Source organism: Lissotriton helveticus, chromosome 3_1, assembly GCF_964261635.1.
Source record: "Lissotriton helveticus chromosome 3_1, aLisHel1.1, whole genome shotgun sequence".
Classification (NCBI taxonomy): Eukaryota; Metazoa; Chordata; class Amphibia; order Caudata; family Salamandridae; genus Lissotriton; species Lissotriton helveticus.
In genome coordinates, this window is record NC_136061.1 from 500,005,162 (window position 1) to 500,024,101 (window position 18,940).

Genomic DNA, 18,940 nt, shown 5'->3' on the forward strand with positions numbered 1-18,940 from the left:
CTAGGGTGCAGCAGAGGAAGGTGATGACCCAAAAAATAGAATGAAGAGAGTTAATAAAAAAAATTCATCTGGGTCAAAGACGCCCCAGTCCAAGGATGAGTGGGAGGACGCATGCGGACCTGCAGTAGGCGACGAAGGAGGGAGGTGCCATGACTTCTACCACCTATGCAGAGACTTACCTCCAGCTGTTGAAGGAGAATGACGCCCACAGAAACGGGTCCTAGAGTGGACCCGCGGTCGGTCTGCAGAGTGCGTAGGGTACAGAGACAACAAGAAGACTTTGATGACTGACATCCGCCCCGCAATGAGCTTCATGCAACGTTCTCTTCATGCCTTTGGGGGGAGCTGGCAAGAGTTGCACTCGTAGGAGTCATGGTTTTCACCCAGACGGAACATACAAGCCAAGTGAGGATACAAGGGGGGGCATTTGTCGTCCACAGGACTCACAAGGCTTGAACCCCCTGAACATTGAAAAATAATAGGCAGAAAAAGGCACACTGCTCCATCGATGAAAAAACATCAAGTTGGCCCACAAATGGCCGGAGGAACTGCAGTGCAGATCTGCGCTGCTAGCATTGTAAAGAAAGAGCGAACATCAGCGTGTAGGGGGAGGGCTTATATGGACTCTGTTGTCATCACATTCGTGAGACGACGTTGTTACAGAGTTGCATGACGCCCAGAGGTACTGCTGAAAAAACGTCCAGATCACTCTGGTGCCTGGGGAGGAGTCTAAGATAAGGATTCTGCGGCTATTTGTCTCTATCAGATTTTCCGTGTTCAAATCAGAGAAGCACTCTGCTTTCATTTCAAGGTCACTGTTGTCGGAGTCTCAGCCCAGCTGATTCTGGTTTACCCTCTGTGAGGAGGGATGTCCAACGTGTGACCAAGACGGGGACCTGCATACACTTACCTTAAGATAATGGGGAGTTGGATCATCCAGTAGGGGATTCTTGGCAGAAAACCCGCCCTAGGCACCCAGATTAGGGAGCGCACAGTATGAGTGCACTATACACAGGACTTATATGCCAGCATATACACACTGTTTTAGCACAATAGTGGAGTAAGTTTTCTTTTCACTGTTTTCATACTGCTAATAACTTTTATCTGCTTCTGTCTCTTTATCATTGCAGCGCAAATATTCTATACAAGAATCAGAATGGTTCAATAAATAATGAAACACCTTTTGTTTATTTCTTGTGTATTTTTTCTGAGTATGCATGAGTGTCTGAGCGGACAGATTCTAGATTTGTTACCACGATGTATTGGGGAGTCAGGGTTGTCATGTTCTGAGGTTGCCCATACCATTTGTTACCTTACTAGGTCTAGTGGTACTTATGGTGGCATAGTGAGCTAGCAGGACTATAGGCCTACATATCATAAGTGGGTGAATAGAATCAGCATGGCACCATCCCAATGTCTATGTTATCCAACAAACGAATAGTTCCTATTGAGAAAGTGGAAACCGTATGACAATCCTGCTGTCTAGATTATGGGAATGACCTATACGTAGGTGTATGCAAACATCTTCTTAATAGAGTTCACACAGTCCAGATACTGTAGCTCACCTCCTTCTTGAATTTATCATGAAAGACTCTGTTATCTTCTTATCTTGCCAAGCTTCACTGGCTTCTGACTGATAATGCATCCTCTTCAAAACCCTGTGGTACACTGCTCTACCAATTCAAAAGGCCTAACCTATCTTCACATGGAGTTTATTTTTTCTCATCCCGTTGTGTGTTTCGAGATCTGTTTTCTGCTTCTTCTTAGGACCATACGTAAATATTGTTCTTGTGCAGGTGATCCCTCTTTCACTTAAACTGCTGTAATCCTCTGGAACTCACTTCATCTCTCCCTTTCTTCTATTTCTGTTCATCTAAATGCTTGTAAATTTCTAATGGCTCATCTTTATTCTCTCTAGCTTGTTGCTCCTCTGAATGGAAGCTAGTGTCAGGATACATTTGGCAACAATGCACTTTAAAAGCTCTATAATTTATTTCCTCTGGATCAAAAACATAGTTGGAGGCTTTGACCTGCAAAGTTATAGTAGGTCTTTGTGATCTGTGATTATCATTCAGTGCACCAAAATGCTACCCTACGAAATACATTTTCTCTAAAATCTTGTAAAACTTCCATTTCAAACATTTCATCAAGGGAAAAAAGGATAAGGAGAGAGAACTGGAAGATAAGAGGCAGAGAAAAAGAGAGCAGGAGTGAAGGAAAGAGGTGTGGGGAGGCAAGATTAAACAGAAAAAGAAAAGCAAAAGAGATATTCTTCTTCCTTTGTGAGTCAACAAATTTAGTAAACATGAACGGAAATGTGAAAAATTGAACAGGGCTTGGCAAAGCCAATAGGTCCACTTTTAAAATGTGAGTAGCTTTATCATTGTTAATTTATGTTTACTGTATTGAAAAACAGCCAAAATGGCTTCCTGTTTATGATGTCACAGTGAGCATGTGTCGTGATGCATGCCCAGGCACCAGGGGTCATGGTGCCCATCTTGGAATGCTTTTAATCCTTCCCAAGATGGCTGTCGTGCACATGCATGTTTCCACATAGTTTCCAATTCATGCTCGTAATGCAAGGGCAACCATGCATTGTGAACAGTGCAAAGAATATGAAAGAGTATACTGCTGTAAAGGGAGAAGGTATCACGATGAGAGCTGAAAATGTACAGTACAGTCAGTTGCAAGTGTAGTGAGAGCTAGACACATATCAACTCACAGAGACTTGCAGTTGTTATATCACTGCAAGACAATGAAGACTGAGGGGTACCGAAAGGTGTAGTAAGCCACAGTCTGGAAACCTGCAGACACACATATGCACACGTACACATTAACTGGGTCTAGAGATACTTACTGGAACATAGAAAACATAGGGCACATGTTAAATGGTATTAATGGAGTCATTTGGGCATGCAATAACAAGAGTTGAGACATGATTTACACAGTAACACAGCTTTATACATCATCACATGCAGATGACAGCAATGCAAGGATAGCCTCTCATTTAACAGAAACATGCAGCTACATAGTGGAAGCAGCAATGCATGGCTCCATCCCATACTGACGGGAGCATCAGAAAAAATTGCATTATGCTCAAAACATGCAGAACACTTAAAGCAGTTCTGCAAGTTCCGCTCACATAAACAACATAGATTTACTGCACACCCACACAAAAACTCGCAGTAATGGCTGTTTACCATATATATACACACACACACAACACAGATCCAGCACAAACAGCAGTAGTGTAATCTACATTCACATACAAAGAACCATTAGTACAGCACAAGCAGAATTGCTACATCATGGACAATAGAATGAAGCATCAATAGAAGGTTCAATCATTCAAACACAACATTTGGTCCTAACTGAGGAATGGCCACAATGACAGAAGAATAGTAAGACAATAATTAGTGTAGGGTAGAGGGGAGCTCATGGACAGGGAACACAATACATTTTCAGCTTAAAGGAAGATAGTCATGTCACAGAAGCTTACATGTGGTCCTTTGATATTAAGATTGAGCTTTGGACATCTGACAATATAGGCATTCAAACTATTGTTTGTTAGAAGGACACTCCTGTTGGATGGAATTTGGATTACTAGGTCACAGCATAGAAATGGGGAACTCTTTTGAAAAATCTTGTACCTTAAAATGAGGACCATTCTGATGCCATTTAGCAGGATTTTACTTAAGGACAAGTGTGTGCCAAGTGTGAATGTCTTGTCGTTGAGATTAAGCTTTAGAACTCCATTACACAGTATATAGCATTTTTAAAGTGGCGTTGTCTTTACTTTTCCCGGTAGTTTCCTTACCCTCTGCATCCATCTGAGGCACAGTGGTAGTGAACTTGGTGGGAAAATATCTTCACCACTCTGTTGTCAACTTTGTCTGGCTTGGGGGCCATTATGTGAAGCAGTGGTCTACTCGGCGTGAATGTAGTCACTCGGATTATCTAACTCGCATATGTAGCTTTCTATCATAAATAAGTATCCAGGTACCCTCTCCAAGTATTCTAGAGTAAACATTCACAGTACACTCCTGAAGGATCTTCCTGTCCAGGATGAGCATTGCAATCTGCTCCTCACCATACACGTCTTCCTTTCCAAGCCAACCACACACATCTTTAGTCACAATTATCTAAGAAAGATCACTACAAACAAAATGGATTTGGATCATGAAAGATAACTAGAATCCAATCAAAGGGCAGAAACCCATTTTACGTACAGTACTCCTATGTTTAGGCTACACCTATGCACAAAGCAAGGGTCAATCACCTGGCACAAACAGACCCATTCCTATCAATTCAAGCACATGAAACAGCAAGGATGTGGGAAGATACCTTGGGCTCACTTGTCAGAATGTTGTACCACAGAATAGAGGCCCATCCACTGGGAAGCTGGCTAACATTTGAGATCACCACAATAGGCAGCGATGTTATCTACAAAGGAAAGAGTAATATTAATACATCATGAAAAGAGAAGAATATTTATCTTTAAGAGATAAATTAACTAGTTGAAATAAAACAAGAATTATTATTTAAAAATGTACATTATGTGAGTTTAAATCAATTTACAAAACATCTTACCTCTAAATCTATCACCAAACCAGGCTGGCACAACTGTGTCTCAAAACTGAGTGAGTGAAGCTCTTCTGTAACGATGAGTGGACCCTACATGAAAGAGCAGGTGTCCAGAAGGAAAATGAGTTGATGGAAATATAAAATGAAATTATGAAATTATTAAAGGAACACTTATCCAGCATAACCATAAAATTAACAAAGATGAAGAACAAAGTACTACGCAATAACTTGTGTGAAAATCCTCAAAGGGAAGCTCCAAAATAGAATACAAGATTTTTTACATTCGGCAAAATTCCACTAACTTTCACTGCCCTATAAAAGGAAGTGAGAAGTGGTAGAATACATTACCTTTCGTGACCACATTGGTATCCAACTCAGTTGTAAGCAGTTCGAACTAGGAAGGCTGCTTATCTAAGTTTACTCATCACTTATTCAGAAACCAATTATCACTTCTAAAGATGCAACAAATCAGAGGGGACTAGAAGGGAAGCTTATTTCCAAATAAGGATTGATCAATGTTTTAGGCAATTCAAGTGTAATTACAACTGCTACTGATCAAAATGCCATCTCACAGTCGAAGATGAACATGTCTCAAAGATGTATAACAATCCGGGATCCATTTTTCTGTTAGGATCCAGTTTGCCTATATTTTCTTCTTTAATGATATGTATTGATGCATTTTGTTTCTGCAAGGACACAAGCGTGTTAAGAATATGAAATGTCTTAATATATATATTGCCTATACACAGGGTGCTTTTAAAAGATAAGAAGTGTCACTGCAGCATTTCAATCTTCTCTCAGAATGGGGAGGACAAAATAACACTACAAATCGTAGATAGAGCACTATGCTTTACATAAACTAAACAGATAATAATGAATTGCTTGAATTTTACCAATAGGCCACGTCTTTCTTTATCGGGGTATATTTGTTAGATTTCTCAGTCAGTCTGAGGAAAGAGCGGCACCACAAATGTTACCTCATTAGTTCTGGTCCCAGCATTTTTCTGCTCCTTGAGTTGCTAAAAATACAAAGAAATGCACATTCAGACGTATATTTGGTACAATGGTACATATAAAATATTAATTTGTGACCGCGGTGTATATTTTCACAATAATTACATCAGAAGTGACATCTTAACAGTTAGGACGCAACAAATGAAACACTGAACACCATAGTTTAACAATAAGATAACCTGACCGCAAATACTTATGGAATTTTTAATAAATATTCAAAAACAAACTGGTCATACTAAGAAGTATAGCAAAAAAGAAAATACATAGGGAAAATAACGAAAGAAGGCAACATGGGAACTGAATGGCAAGCATTAGAATTATCAACAGGTCTCACCAGTAACATAAACTGACTTTGCCAATGCTTTTTTCCCCCCAAGATGGCTGGTGTGTCTGCACAGCAGCCATTTTACCATTACAAGATGACACGTATACACATTTACATGCACAGTTGGAACTCTGGAGGTGTGGCCAAGATGGCGACACCTTGAGACGTGTTTTGCGCTTCTCCTTTCACCCAAAGCCGTAAGTAAGCAAATGGTTGTGGAGCTGGGGCTGTGGACAGTGTGGGGGCTCTCATTAGTGCCACCAGAGGAGCCATGAAGTAAATTCAGGTTGAGTGTGGACATCGCCTAATTTTACAAGATCTCGGTGTGGCTGACACAAGACTGTGCCAAAATAAGACAGTGGCCACAAAACTCTGGAGAATAGCAAGAATCCGAGGAGGCCTGGAGAACAGACTGGATGGTGGCCGCAGGCGGAATTAGAAGCCTGCCGTTGGTGTCCACTAAATGGTGGAAATATACCCTCCCCGACCTGGAACATAGGTGCTGCAAGATGCGCTGGAGGCTGCAATGTTCCCCCTCCTAACCTTCTCTATCAGAGAAGACCTGCAATTAGTGAAATAAGACCTCACACACGATCAAGTGAAGTAAAACAAGATTTATGAGCTAAAGGTGGTAGAGTATCCACACTGGAGACTGGAGAAATAGTTTGAAGACAAGCGGTTGAACAACTACAAAAGGTGTTGCCCTTCCAGGAACAGCAAATCAACCTCCTGGCTCACACTGAAGATCTAGAGAATTGCTCCAGAAGAAACAATATGAGAAAAAGGAGTGAGCTGAAGGGTGTTGATGGATCAGACGTTAAATAATGTAACTGTTCTTTTCCAGCAGATACTGGCCAGTGAAGACACGGGGAATATTCAGCTGGAAGCTGAACGTGGCAGGACAATAAGGAGGGGGGGGCAATGCAAGACCAAGGAATATTTTAGGCTGTGTGCATGACTGCAAGCTAGGCAAGGCCAAGACCACCATCCCCTCATCTTCCAAGGCCACAAACTAATGCTATTCAAAGACCTTTCCTTGATAACCCTCGTCCTAGCTCACCTTGCAACAGTTCTGTCCAGCGTGCCTGCAGTCCACTACCCTCTGTTGCCTGTCTACCTGGTGCCATCAGTTTTTGCCTCCTCTGCTAGTTTTTGTTCTGTTTGCATTTTCTGCTTGCCTTTCTGCCTTCTGTGTTGCTGTTTCTGCTAGTTTTTCTGCCCTATAGTTTGCCTTTTTCTGCCCTCGGTTTGGCTTTTTCTGCTTGTTTTTCTGCCTTCTGTTTTATTTTTTTCTGCTTGTTCTTCTGCCCTCTGTTTTCCCTTTCCTGCTAATTTTTCTGCCCTCTGTTCTGCCTTTTCTGCTCGCTCATTTTTTCCGTCCCCTTTTTTGACTTTTTCTGCTTGCTTCTTCCCTCTTCTCGTCGTTTCAGCGAACGGGGCTTTTCGACACAGACCCCACTCTCCAGGCCAGCTACTCGCAGAGGTGACAGTGCCGCGCTCTACAAATTCTGATTGATTGATTGAACCCTTCAGAAGTGCACAGACTGAGTCGATCACCGATTACCACAGGAGCAAAGACATCATGTATAGCTGGGGTCAACCATTTCCAATCATCTTCCGTTGGGAAGGAAAATTACATCAGATCCGGTCATTATATGAGGCAAGATGAGTCCTGGATCTCCGTGATGACGAGACAAAGTGCATACAAGCGATCTGCCTGAGCCTCACCTGACACAATTATCCCTGCCAGCATGCGCCCAGATCCTTGAAAGAGCTCCGCCCAGATTTTGGCACAATCACACAAAAGCAGCAGGTAGTGCTTGATCACCTTCCGGAGGAAGCGGGCCAAAAGGCCACATGATAGTCTGGAACGTGATGGTGAGACTGTGGAGGTAAGGCCCAGGGACCTGTACATCTCAATAAAGAATGTGGCGGGTGGAGAGGTTAATGCTAATTTCTGTTCTCTTGAATGTGTATGGTCACTCTCCAGCCGAGGCAACACCTGGAGGATAATAACCTGTACTACCAATTAAACACGGGCCTTCTGATTGAGACAACATTCTAGTTTGGTTATGGAAAATGTTTTGGCTCAACACTCAAGAACGCTAACTCAGATATGTATTACAATCTCCCTTAGTTAGGCTTTATGTGATTAAAGTGAATTGATATTGTGCAGGCAATATCCTCACCTCTCCTGGCTCATTAAAATGACATTCTGTGTCATGGTAACTGCCCATTAACTGATCCACACAATATTAAAATTAGTTTTGTCAGAGGTTTTAATAACCCTGTCCAAAAGATTAACGATGTTGTCGCTGTTTGAGTGAAGTGGGAGGGGTATTTGCATACTCCAAGAGTTACCTTCTCTCCATCAACTGGCATAGTCTTTCCCAACAATATTTGTCCTCAGGCCAGTGAAAAAGAAAGGTATCCCCATACTCTTCTCTGAGAACTTTCAGGATGACGTGTTATGTGTATTTGTAAAGTGCACTATCACTCATTAGGGTATCCTGCCACAGAGCAGGTGTGTGTGTCTATCCCTGCTTAGGGTAGGTTGGTTAGTTGAAAAGCCAGGTTTTCAGCTTTTTGTGGAATTCAAGAAGGGAGAAGGAGGCTCTGATGTGGACTGCAAGGTCGTTTCACCACGCTTTAGAACACCAGTCCTACTAATCTGGTTCTGTTTATTAATGGGATACTTGTGAGTAAGAGTCCTGCAAAGTGGAGGTGTCTCGGTGGTTGTTGGAAGGAGATGCGACTGTTCGGGAAGGTGGGGCCTAAATTGCTTAGTGACTATAATGTGTGAATGAGGAGTCTGAAATTAGCCTGTTTGTGCATCTGTGGGGCTCCCTGGGGTGTTGTCTGATGCGAGTTCTGAGTAGGAGGTTGAGGATGAGACTCGCTGCTGAGTTCTGGATGGTTTGTAGTCTTCTTTTGAGTTGCTTGGTGATCCAGGCGTAGAATGTGTTTCCGTAGTCTAACTTGCTGGTGACCACAGCATGAGTAATGGTTTGTCTGGTGCTGCTTGGGAGCCATTTGAATATCTTCCTCAGCATGTTCAAGGTGCAGAAGCAGGACACCATGATGGCACTGACTTGTGCAGTCAAGTCCAGTTTGCTAACAAGGATTGTTCCGAGGTTCCTGGAGTTGGTGCTGGCGGTGGGTCTGATTTCGGCCGGCCACCAGTTGGAATCCCATGGGGAGATGTTCTTCCCAAAAATCACTTCTTCTGTCTTGTTGGTGCCAGCTTGAGACAGCCGTCTTTCTACCAGTTAGCGACTTCAGTCATGCAGGCGGTGAACTGGTTTCTTGCTTTAAGGCTCTGGTAAGAGAGGGAGAGCATGAATTGAGTATCATCAGCATAAGAGAGGATGTTGATGTCCTATGCATGGATTACATTGGCCAGAGGGATCATGTATGTGGTGAAGAAGGTGGAGCTGAGCAATGAACCTTGAGCACTCTGCAAATGAGTCTGCTGGCTTCTGTTGAGTAAGGTGCCAGGCTGACCGCTTGTACTCTATCCATTAAAGAGGAGATCTCAGCGAAGTGTGGTTCCTTGAATGCCAATCTCAAGCAGGTGTCTGAGGTGTGAGACTGTGTGAAATGCTGCAGAGAGGACCAGGATAATGAGGGCTGCTGTGTCTTCTCTGTCAAGGATCATGCAGATGTTGTCTGTGGTTGGGCATGAATCTGGTATGCGTAGCATCAAGTAGCTGTTGGTTGCTGAGGTGGTAAGGCATTAGCTGATTAGTTTCTCTAAGACCTTTCCAGGTATGGTACAGATGGGTCTGTAGTTAGAAAATGTGGCTGGGTCAGGTTATTATTTTTTGAGTTGGGGCTGGACAGTGATGTGTTTCCAGGTATTCAGGAATGTGGCTTAGTCGGTGGAGGCATTGAGGATGTATGTTACTGCTTCACTAATCGGTAAAAGCCTTTGGTGAAGGCCTGGTCGGCCTAGGGTAAAATGGAGCCTCTAAGTGGATGGTCTTCATGGTAGCAGCAGTTTTGACGGTAGGCACTTGGTCAGAGTTACATGCTTGCCATGATACGAAGTTGAGTTGTGATGTGGCGGGGTCCAGTTGAGGCTGAAGTTCGTGTATATGGTGGTGATTTTGTTACAGTCGAATTCTAGAACTCTGGGAGTTTGCTGCAAAGGACTTGGAAGGGGATGATGTTGCTGAAGGCAGCAGGAGGCATAGTAAAATCTTTGATGATGGGAAAGATTTCTGTGCTGCTATTAATTCCAGCGTCAATGGGCTCTGCAAAAGCTGTACAATTTATGCTCCATATCTGCTGGTTGTGAGGTGTTAGGGCAGATTTGAAAATGTCTTAATCTGTGGTGGCTTGACTTCTCCATTTGTGCTCCAGTTGCTTGCAGTAGCATTTCATCAGCCTGTGTTCCTCTGTGTACCAGCTGGCATGCAGTGGGGCTCTTGCGTTGGGTTGGGTTTGAGGAGAGCCAGGTTGTCTGGGCATGCAGTGATTCAGCTGCTGAGGTTCTTGATAACTTTCGGGAAGTTGCTGGTGTGCGGGGAGGGCAGAAGCCAAGTCCGCTTCTGTGATAATTTTCCAGCTGCAAAGGGCAGATCCAGTGGTGGTATTTGTAATTGCATTTATATAGCGCTTACTATCCCTGATGAGGCGTCAAAGCACTTTTCTGGAACATGAAAAGGATTATTGGTAAATTAGTATAGGGAAATATGAAATTAATTTGAGCGGTGGACATGTGAGTCTGTTATTTGGATTTGAAAAGGATAGAGGAGGGATTGAAGAGGGAAAGGTTTGCATTTATATAGCGCTTGGTACCCCTAAGGCACCAAAGTGCTTTTTGAGGAGTAGCGCTACTCCAGAACCCAAACAGGATTAGTGGTGAATTAGGATACGAAAATATGAAATTAATTTGAGCTGTGGCTATGTGAGTCTGTTAGTTGGATTGACTAGGATAGTGGAGGGATAGAAGAGGGAAGGGTCTAGAAAGTATTTATTTGGAGATCATAACAGCAAGAGGAGGTTTGAGATGAGTGGGGGGAGAGTCAGAGGGAAGAGTTTAGAAAGGCTTATTTGGAATATCTGAATAGTCAAAGAGATTTTAGATGATGCAAGGAAGGGGTAGAGGAGGGAAGAGTCTAGAGAGGGATTATTTGGGGAATCATAGTAGTCAGAGAGCGAAGGCTGTAGTGGTGCAGGATGGGTATGCTGAAACTGACGATTGCGTGGCATGCCCAGCTCATAGTTGCTGGCTTCATGACTTTAATGTTGCTGAGTGAAGAGAAAATAGTGTCCAATAGGTGTCCAGCAGTGTGGGTGGGTCTGGTAATGTGCTCGGTGAGCCCGAGATTTCCTACAGAGATAAAGCTCCATGCAGTCTTCTGGTGAAATTTAAGATCTTCAAGGATCATGAAGGGACTGACATTCACGATGAGGGGTGTGACAAAGTCCATGATGTCACTAGCAAAACTGGTGGTCTGTATACGAGGGTTATGCCCAGGGAGAAGTTCGCTGTGACACATATTATTAACATGAGGTGCTCCATGTATCTGGTATAGGTGTCGGTGCACCTAGTGCAGCTGATGGTATATTTGGCAATGATGGCGACTCCACCTCCAGGCTTGTGCTGACCGTCTTGCCTGGTAATCTTGTAGCCAAGCAGGGATGGCAGTATCAATGTCTGGTGTAGAGGGGGAGGGTTTAGCCAGGTTGCTGTGAGAAAGAGCAGGTCAGATGTGTAGTCATGCATGAGTTCCCAGTTTTGTGGAGCGGTATTGCAGCATGGATGATGGGAAGGGTAGTTATATTACTTCCTATGCAGTTGGATGATGAGAAATGAAGTCCTCTTGCTTGGCTCCTTTTTAGGTCTCGCTAGACGTACGCAAAAGCAAAGCTTTTGCGTCTAGCGAGACAACTAATGTCATCACTTTCAGGGGAATGTAGACAGCAGACTGTCACGAGCGTCTCCTGCCGGAGATTCTACCTCGTGAGCGCGCACGTCGCCGTGCCTCATTTTCCCATTCTGAAACCAAGCCACACTCACGCATGCGCACATACACACACTGCATACACACACACAAGCACCCCCCCTTAAACAGACACACGCTGCATACACACACGCACCCCCCCTTAAGCAGACAAACGCACGCACATACACACTCAGACACACGCGCGTACACCCCCACCCTCAACCCCACTCACCGGGCTCCTCTCCCCTTACGCATGGGAAGGCACTGTGGAGTTCTGTGCAAGAAGGAGCGCTGTTTAAAATCACCGCCGCCTCCCACAGCGGCATTGTAGGGAAATTCTAAGTAAGTTGCCTCAGCGTAAACACCGCCGCAGCCCGGGAAGGTCGGGAGCCTCAGAAATCCCCGAGCGCAGCTCCTCTGACGTCAGACGAGGAGCCGCGCTGGGATTGGTGCCGGTGGAAGTCAAGGTTTCTGATTGGTTGGTTTCTGATAGGTTTCTGATTGGTTTCTGACTGATAGCCAACCAACCAAGAAGCCTTGAAACGGAAGACTCGTCGACGCCAGGCAGGAGGGGCTTCTTCGCTCCTCACCCGGGCAGCGCCTGCTTTTCACGGCGTGTCTATCAGCTTTGTTCACGACAGCACATGTGCATGCGCACGGCTTGTCTTTCAGCTCGCGCCTGGATCTTGCCCTCGGACAGCAGATGAGCACGCGCAGGGGCCTCTTAACTTTCAAGCGCTCCCACCCACCACGCGCTCGCCTGGACAGCCCCATCAGCCTGAGTTGTCAGCGGGTCGGCGCTTTGTGCAAGGCTGAGGAGAAGCGCTGTTTGTCATTCAGGAGGGACTCCACTTGCGCTGTCCCTGCCGGCATCATCCCAATGCGCTCGAGGTTGAAGGCGGGAGCCTTCTGCGGCCCCCGTGCCTGCGGCGGTTCTCCGTGTAAGACGTACTTATGAGGCTGTCAGGAACAATAGGCGCAGACTGGTGTTGGGAGAACACAAGGAGGCGAGATGGAGACCAGGCTGATGCTGGTGGCCGCCCTGTGCTGCAACATGAGACCCAACGGTGAGACGCGCTCTACGGTTCCCTGCGCACTAGGCATTCCGGCGGTTCCTTTTTTTCTTATCTCTGCAACTTGCTGTGTTTATGTCACATCCCCACCCACAGGCTTGTCATTTTAGTATTCTCCACCTTGTTTTTAGTTTGCCTTCTCCCGTTTAGTCATGTAAAATGATGTGTCCTTTCTGTGCGAGACAGACGAAGCGATCATTACTAAATAAAGGTTGTACCGTCAACAGACGATAGGATGTGGCACAGTGGTCAGAACTGTCAACTCGGGAGCTGGGGATCTGGGTTCGAGCCTCGGCGGCACTCTTCCTCCGTGCCTATGGACAGATTCCTGGATAAGCTTCCCTATATAAATCTACGAACTTAGCTTAACCTAACAATATCCCAAACCCCTTATTTTGAGTGCAGAAATAAAAAAAGAACATTTTATTTAACATTAACCAACAACTGATCATGCGGGTCACAGACTTCACTTTGCGGGAGTCTCTCCTCACGCTGGTTTACTGTCGTTATGAAGCAGGCCTGCCGCACATCTGAAGGTAGAATTAGTTTTGTGCGCCCCAAAAAGCCTTTGATGTACCAGGATTCTGGCTGTCTCCAAACTTTCGCGACTCCCCAAATTTACCCTGAATGGCTCTGCTTCCGGGGTGAGGGCAGGCGCATGCGGTCTGTGTCGCGTTATTTTCTGCGCATTCGGGTATGTTTGCCGGATGTCGTTCTGTGCAGGGGTTGTCTATTTGTCTGGCCTGCCTGCTTCTGTCTGCCTGTCTGCTGCCACCCTGTCTGGGTGCTCTGCATCTAGAGTCTCTGCCTGACTGCTTTTCTGTCACCCCGTCTTTCTGGGAAACAGATTGTATGTGACCCTGTCTGTAACTCTGTGACCCTTCCACTGCCAGTCTGTGTGTCTGTCTGCGAGTGTTTCCTAGTGTGGGCCTGTGGACCGGTCACTGTGCCTGCTTGCTTGGCAACAAGTCTGTCTGCCTGTAAAGGTGCTTGTGACCCGACCTGCCTCTCTAAGACGCCGTAAATGTGTATGGGTGCTTGCAGTGAGTGTGCCTGACTGCCTCAGTGTTTCGCCGTGAGTCCGCCTCTGTCTGTTTGTGTGTGCGTCTACGCACTGTTTGTATCCGCTTGTGTCTGTCTGTGAGGCTCTCTGCTATAAGCCTGTCTCGGAACAGGCATGTTCACCACCAGTGCTTGTTTGATTCGTGTCCGGGGCACAATCTGTCCGCCTTCGGGTTCCGTGGAAGTACGCCGCCGTGTTCAGCTGTGAGTCTGTGTGTCTTTGGACCCTGGTGTGCCACTCACGCCGAGGTGTGTGTTTATTTAGGGCTGTCTTGTTTGTGTCTGTGCGCGTGTTTACATCCACCCCTGAACATGTATGTGCGTATCATACCTTCCAGTGTGCGTCCTTGCACTGATCCCCATATCTTGCAGTGTTGCTGTCACGCCTAGCAGTATGTGCGTCTGTTTGTGTATGTTTGTGTGTGCATGTGCTTATGTGCACGTGATCAGATCCCCTTGGCCCGTTAGTTTATGTCATGACTTCCAGTGTGCATGTATTTACACCCCTTAACCGCCGCGTGCGAGTCTGTGCAGATGTGTGTGTGTGCGCCTACAGCAATCCGATGGCGTCATACTCCGCATATCCCATGCCATACAGAGAGAGAGAGAGTGTGTGTGCGTGAGTGAGACAATGTGTGTAGCAAGGTGTGCACTGCCCGAAGTGTACACGTACAGCTCTCCCAGGGCCTTGTTTTTCCTTTGTGGTCTTCTAAACGTTGTCTGGCTATTAACTCAAGTAGAGAGAGAAATCTGTGTGGAATCTGCAGAGTCTTGGGGACTCCTCGCCCAGGAGTTCGATTCCCAGAGAGCCAATGTGTCCTAACCCCAAGCTGTGCCGCTTTCACCAACAGGTGTCCTTTCCAGCTGTGCCAGTTGTGCACCCTCACTCACCTCTCCTCGGCACTGGCAGTCTCAAACACCAGTGTGCCATTCTTACCCCAGCTCCCAGGGTATCCCCGCTCTCGGGCCTTTCCCTAAGCAGCCTCCCTGCAACTGTCATGCTGATCACCAGCCCTGGCTCTATTGCACCCAGTACCACCGCCCTGAGTCACTCAACTTCTTCACTACTGGACGATACCCCCACCGACCCCCAAACTCCGTCCTGCAAACTCAATGTAACTGTTCCTTTGAAATACCCCTGTGTGGTTTTTTCTCAGCACCACACTTTAATTTTTCACTTCAGAAATACCACCCCGTTTACTCCTGTGCCCCAGCAACACCAGCCCGTTTACTCCTGTGACACAGCAATGCCACCCAGTTTACTTCTGTGCGCCCCAGCAATACCACCTGTTTACTCCTCTGCCACAGCAATACCACCCGTTTACTCCTGGCCACAGCAATACCACCCAGTTTAGTCCTGTGTCCCAGCAATACCAGCTCTTTTATACTTGTAGCAACACCAGCCCGTTTACTCGTGTAGCAACACCAGCCCGTTTACTCCTGTAGCAACACCATCCCGTTTACTCCTGTGCCCCAGCAACACCAGCCCATTTACTCCTGTGCCTCAGCAACACCAGCACGTTTACTCCTGTACCACGGAAATACTACCCGGTTTACTTCTGTGCCCCAGCAATCCCAGCCCGTTTACTCCTGTACCAACACCAGCCCGTTTACTCCTGTGACACAGCAATGCCACCCAGTTTACTCGGTGCGTAAACAAGCACTTTGTACTTATAGTCCATGCTTATGAGAAGCAAGGCTGGCAGTCTCTTTTACTGCCAGCCTTGCTCATCGTAAGCACGGACTGTACGTGTACCGATTGCAGGTTTTAAAAAAAATGAATAAAAGACATTGTCATTTACAATGCCGATAGCTCAAACTTTAATAATGCGAGACCTATTGCATTGTAAATGCTTGTTTTAAAGATGCTTTTGGCTGTAAGTTCAAGTTCAAGTTCAGGCATTTATAAAGCGCACTACTCACCCAGAGGGTCTCAAGGCGCTAGGGGGAGGGGATCACTGTTTATCGAATAGCCAAGTTTTCAGTTCTTTTCTGAAGGAGATGTGATTCTGAGTAAGGCGGAGGTGGGTGGGGAGTGAGTTCCAGGTCTTGGCAGCCAGGAAGGAGAAGGATCTGCCACCCATGGTGGTTTTTCGGATGCGCGAGACTGCGGCGAGGGCTTGATTGAATGATCTTAGTTGGCGGGTGGGATAGTAGAAGGACAGTCGGGTGTTGAGGCATTCGGGTCCTAGATTATAAAGGGCCTTGTGTGCGTGGGTAAGAAGGCTGAAAGTGATTCTTTTGTTGACGGGAAGCCAGTGGAGGTTTTTTAAGTGCCCGGTGATGTGTTCTTGGCGAGGGATGTCTAATATGAGTCTCGCTGATGCGTTTTGAATGCGCTGGAGCTTTTTCTGCAATTTTGTTGTAATTCCGGCGTAGAGTGTGTTGCCATAGTCCAGTCGACTTGTGACCAGTGCATGGGTGACAGTCTTTCTTGTTTCGAGGGGGATCCAGCGGAAGATCTTTTTGAGAATGCGAAGGACGTTGAAGCAGGAGGACGATACAGCGTTGACTTGTCTGGACATTGAGAGAGAGGAGTCTAGAATGAATCCAAGGTTACGTGCATGGTCTGTGGGTGTGGGCGCTGATCCCAAAGCGGACGGCCACCAGGAGTCGTCCCAAGCTGAGGGGGAGGATCCAAGGATGAGCACCTCCGTTTTGTCTGAGTTGAGTTTTAAGCGGCTCTGTTTCATCCATTCGGCTACTTCTTTCATACCTTCGTGAAGGTTGTTTTTGGCGGTGTTGGGGTCTTTGGTGAGGGAAAGGATAAGCTGGGTGTCGTCGGCGTAGGAGATGATGTTGAGGTTGTGTTGACGTGCGATGGAGGCGAGGGGACTCATGTAGACGTTGAAGAGGGTGGGACTGAGTGAGGAGCCTTGAGGTACGCCGCAGATGACTTCAGTGGACTCGGAGTAGAAAGGGGGGAGTCGGACTCTCTGGGTTCTTCCGGCTAGGAACGAGATGATCCAGTCCAAGGCTTTTCCTTGTATGCCGATGTTGTAGAGGCGTTGTATGAGGGTGTTGTGACAGACAGTGTCGAAGGCGGCGGAGAGGTCGAGTAGAATGAGGGCCACTGTTTCACCGTTGTCCAGGAGTGCTCGGATGTCGTCGGTCGCCGCAATGAGGGCGGTTTCGGTGCTGTGTTTGGTTCGGAAGCCGTTTTGTGAGGGATCCAGGGAGTTGTTGGATTCGAGGAAGGCTGCGAGTTGGCTGTTGACGGCTTTCTCGATGACTTTGGCCGGGAAAGGGAGGAGGGAAATGGGTCGGTAGTTTTTCAGTTCTGAGGGGTCTGCTGTTGGTTTTTTCAGAAGGGCGCTGAGTTCAGCGTGTTTCCATATTTCTGGAAAGGAGGCGGAGTTGAAGGAGCAGTTGATGACATCGCGGAGTTGGGGGGCGATGATGGAGTCAGCTTTGTTGAAGATGTAGTGGGGACAGGGGTCCGAGGGTGAGCCAGAGTGAATTGAGTTCATGAGGCGAATGGTATCTTCAATGGTGATTGGGTTCCAGGACTTGAGGTAGTTAGTTGGAGGGGTGGGAACAGAAGGGGGTGGGGTGAGTTGGTCATTGGGAGTATTCATGAAGCTGTTGTGGATGTCGGCGATTTTGTTGTAGAAGAAGGAGGATAGCGCATCGCAGAGGTCTTGGAAGTTAGCGATGTCGTTGGATGCTGCGGGAGGGTTGGTGAATTCTTTGACGATATTGAAGAGTTCCTTGCTGTTATGAGAGTTGTTGTCGAGACGGTCCTTAAATGCTGATTTCTTGGCGGATCGAATCAGTTGGTGGTGTTTGCGGGTGGCTGTCTTGAGGGAGGCCATGTTGTCTGAGGTTGGTTCTTTTCTCCAGTTCTTCTCCAGGGTAAACCAGAGATGTTACTTCCTGTGCAGATGAATGATGGGAAATGCAATGATGTCACTTCCTTGCACATGGATGATGAGAAATGAAGTCATCTTGCTTGGCTTCTGGGCAAGGTTCAAGAAGTTATGGGTTGAAGTTGGCTTAACCTACAAAAATGGGTGGGCGATGTTTCACTATTGAAACTGTTTATGCTCTCAATGAGAACCAAGAATCATTTTTGTTTGGGTGCTTACAGACATTGTACTAACTCTAGAATCAGCAATTCTGGTAAGAGCAAACCCTTGTGATAAATAATGACCTAGATAGCGGCCACGTTTCGGTCAAACATGAGCCCTCTCTCCTAAGGAAATAAGGGATTAGCCTGGCTGAAAGAGAATGGTCTAGAGGATCCATGGAGTCATAAACACCCTACCCAAAGAGAGTTTAATCATCTTGGCGGCCCTCCACACCTATGCATGCATAGACTACTTCTAAGGCACATCAACACTAAACGCACACATACAGAATTTAGACGTAGAGCCCATGTCCCTACCAGATAGCACCCCAATGTCCATTTTCTTGAGAGCGATGGGTGACAGAAAGAGACCAAGATTGAGGAGGTCGAGTGATAGCATAGTACAACAAGAACCCAATACCACAGCAGTGAACACGGTCATTACTCACTACATGCAGGACAATGACATAGGAGACATAACTATGAGTACACAAGCAGTGATCAGAGGGGAACTGAGAGCTATATCAGCTACAGAAAACATTATTAGTAGGGAGAAACAACTGGACCTAGAGAAGCAAGTAAAGAAGCTGGAAACTACTCATAACCAAACTGGGGCCTCACAAGTTTGGTGCCAATTAGAGGCATCATGCTCTCAACTCAATTGTCGACAAAGCTGAATATGTGGTACTCAAACTACAACACACATTTTACTTGGAGGGTAACAAATGCAGGAAAATGCTAGCGCACAATCTGCAAGGCAATGTGACTTAAGACAGAATGCACTGCATCCTAGATGCTAGCCGTGTGCAAGTTACAGGTTGTGCCACAGTTGGGGCAGCTTTTGGGGACTTTTATTGAA

The 18,940-nt window shown here is 46.2% G+C and overlaps 1 protein-coding gene across 3 annotated transcripts in view; it reads right to left on the reverse strand.

Annotated features, from left to right (window-relative positions):
* STAT1 (signal transducer and activator of transcription 1) overlaps nucleotides 1-18,940 on the reverse strand; it is a 786,410-nt gene that overhangs the window by 438,138 nt on the left and 329,332 nt on the right. For all 3 annotated transcript variants that reach the window (XM_078680398.1, XM_078680397.1, XM_078680399.1), the window contains exons 14-16: nucleotides 5,562-5,603; nucleotides 4,591-4,674; nucleotides 4,345-4,443 (exon numbers count right to left, since the gene is read on the reverse strand). In XM_078680398.1, the coding sequence (XP_078536524.1) occupies nucleotides 4,345-4,443; nucleotides 4,591-4,674; nucleotides 5,562-5,603 (225 nt within the window). The remainder of the gene's footprint in view (nucleotides 1-4,344; nucleotides 4,444-4,590; nucleotides 4,675-5,561; nucleotides 5,604-18,940) is intronic.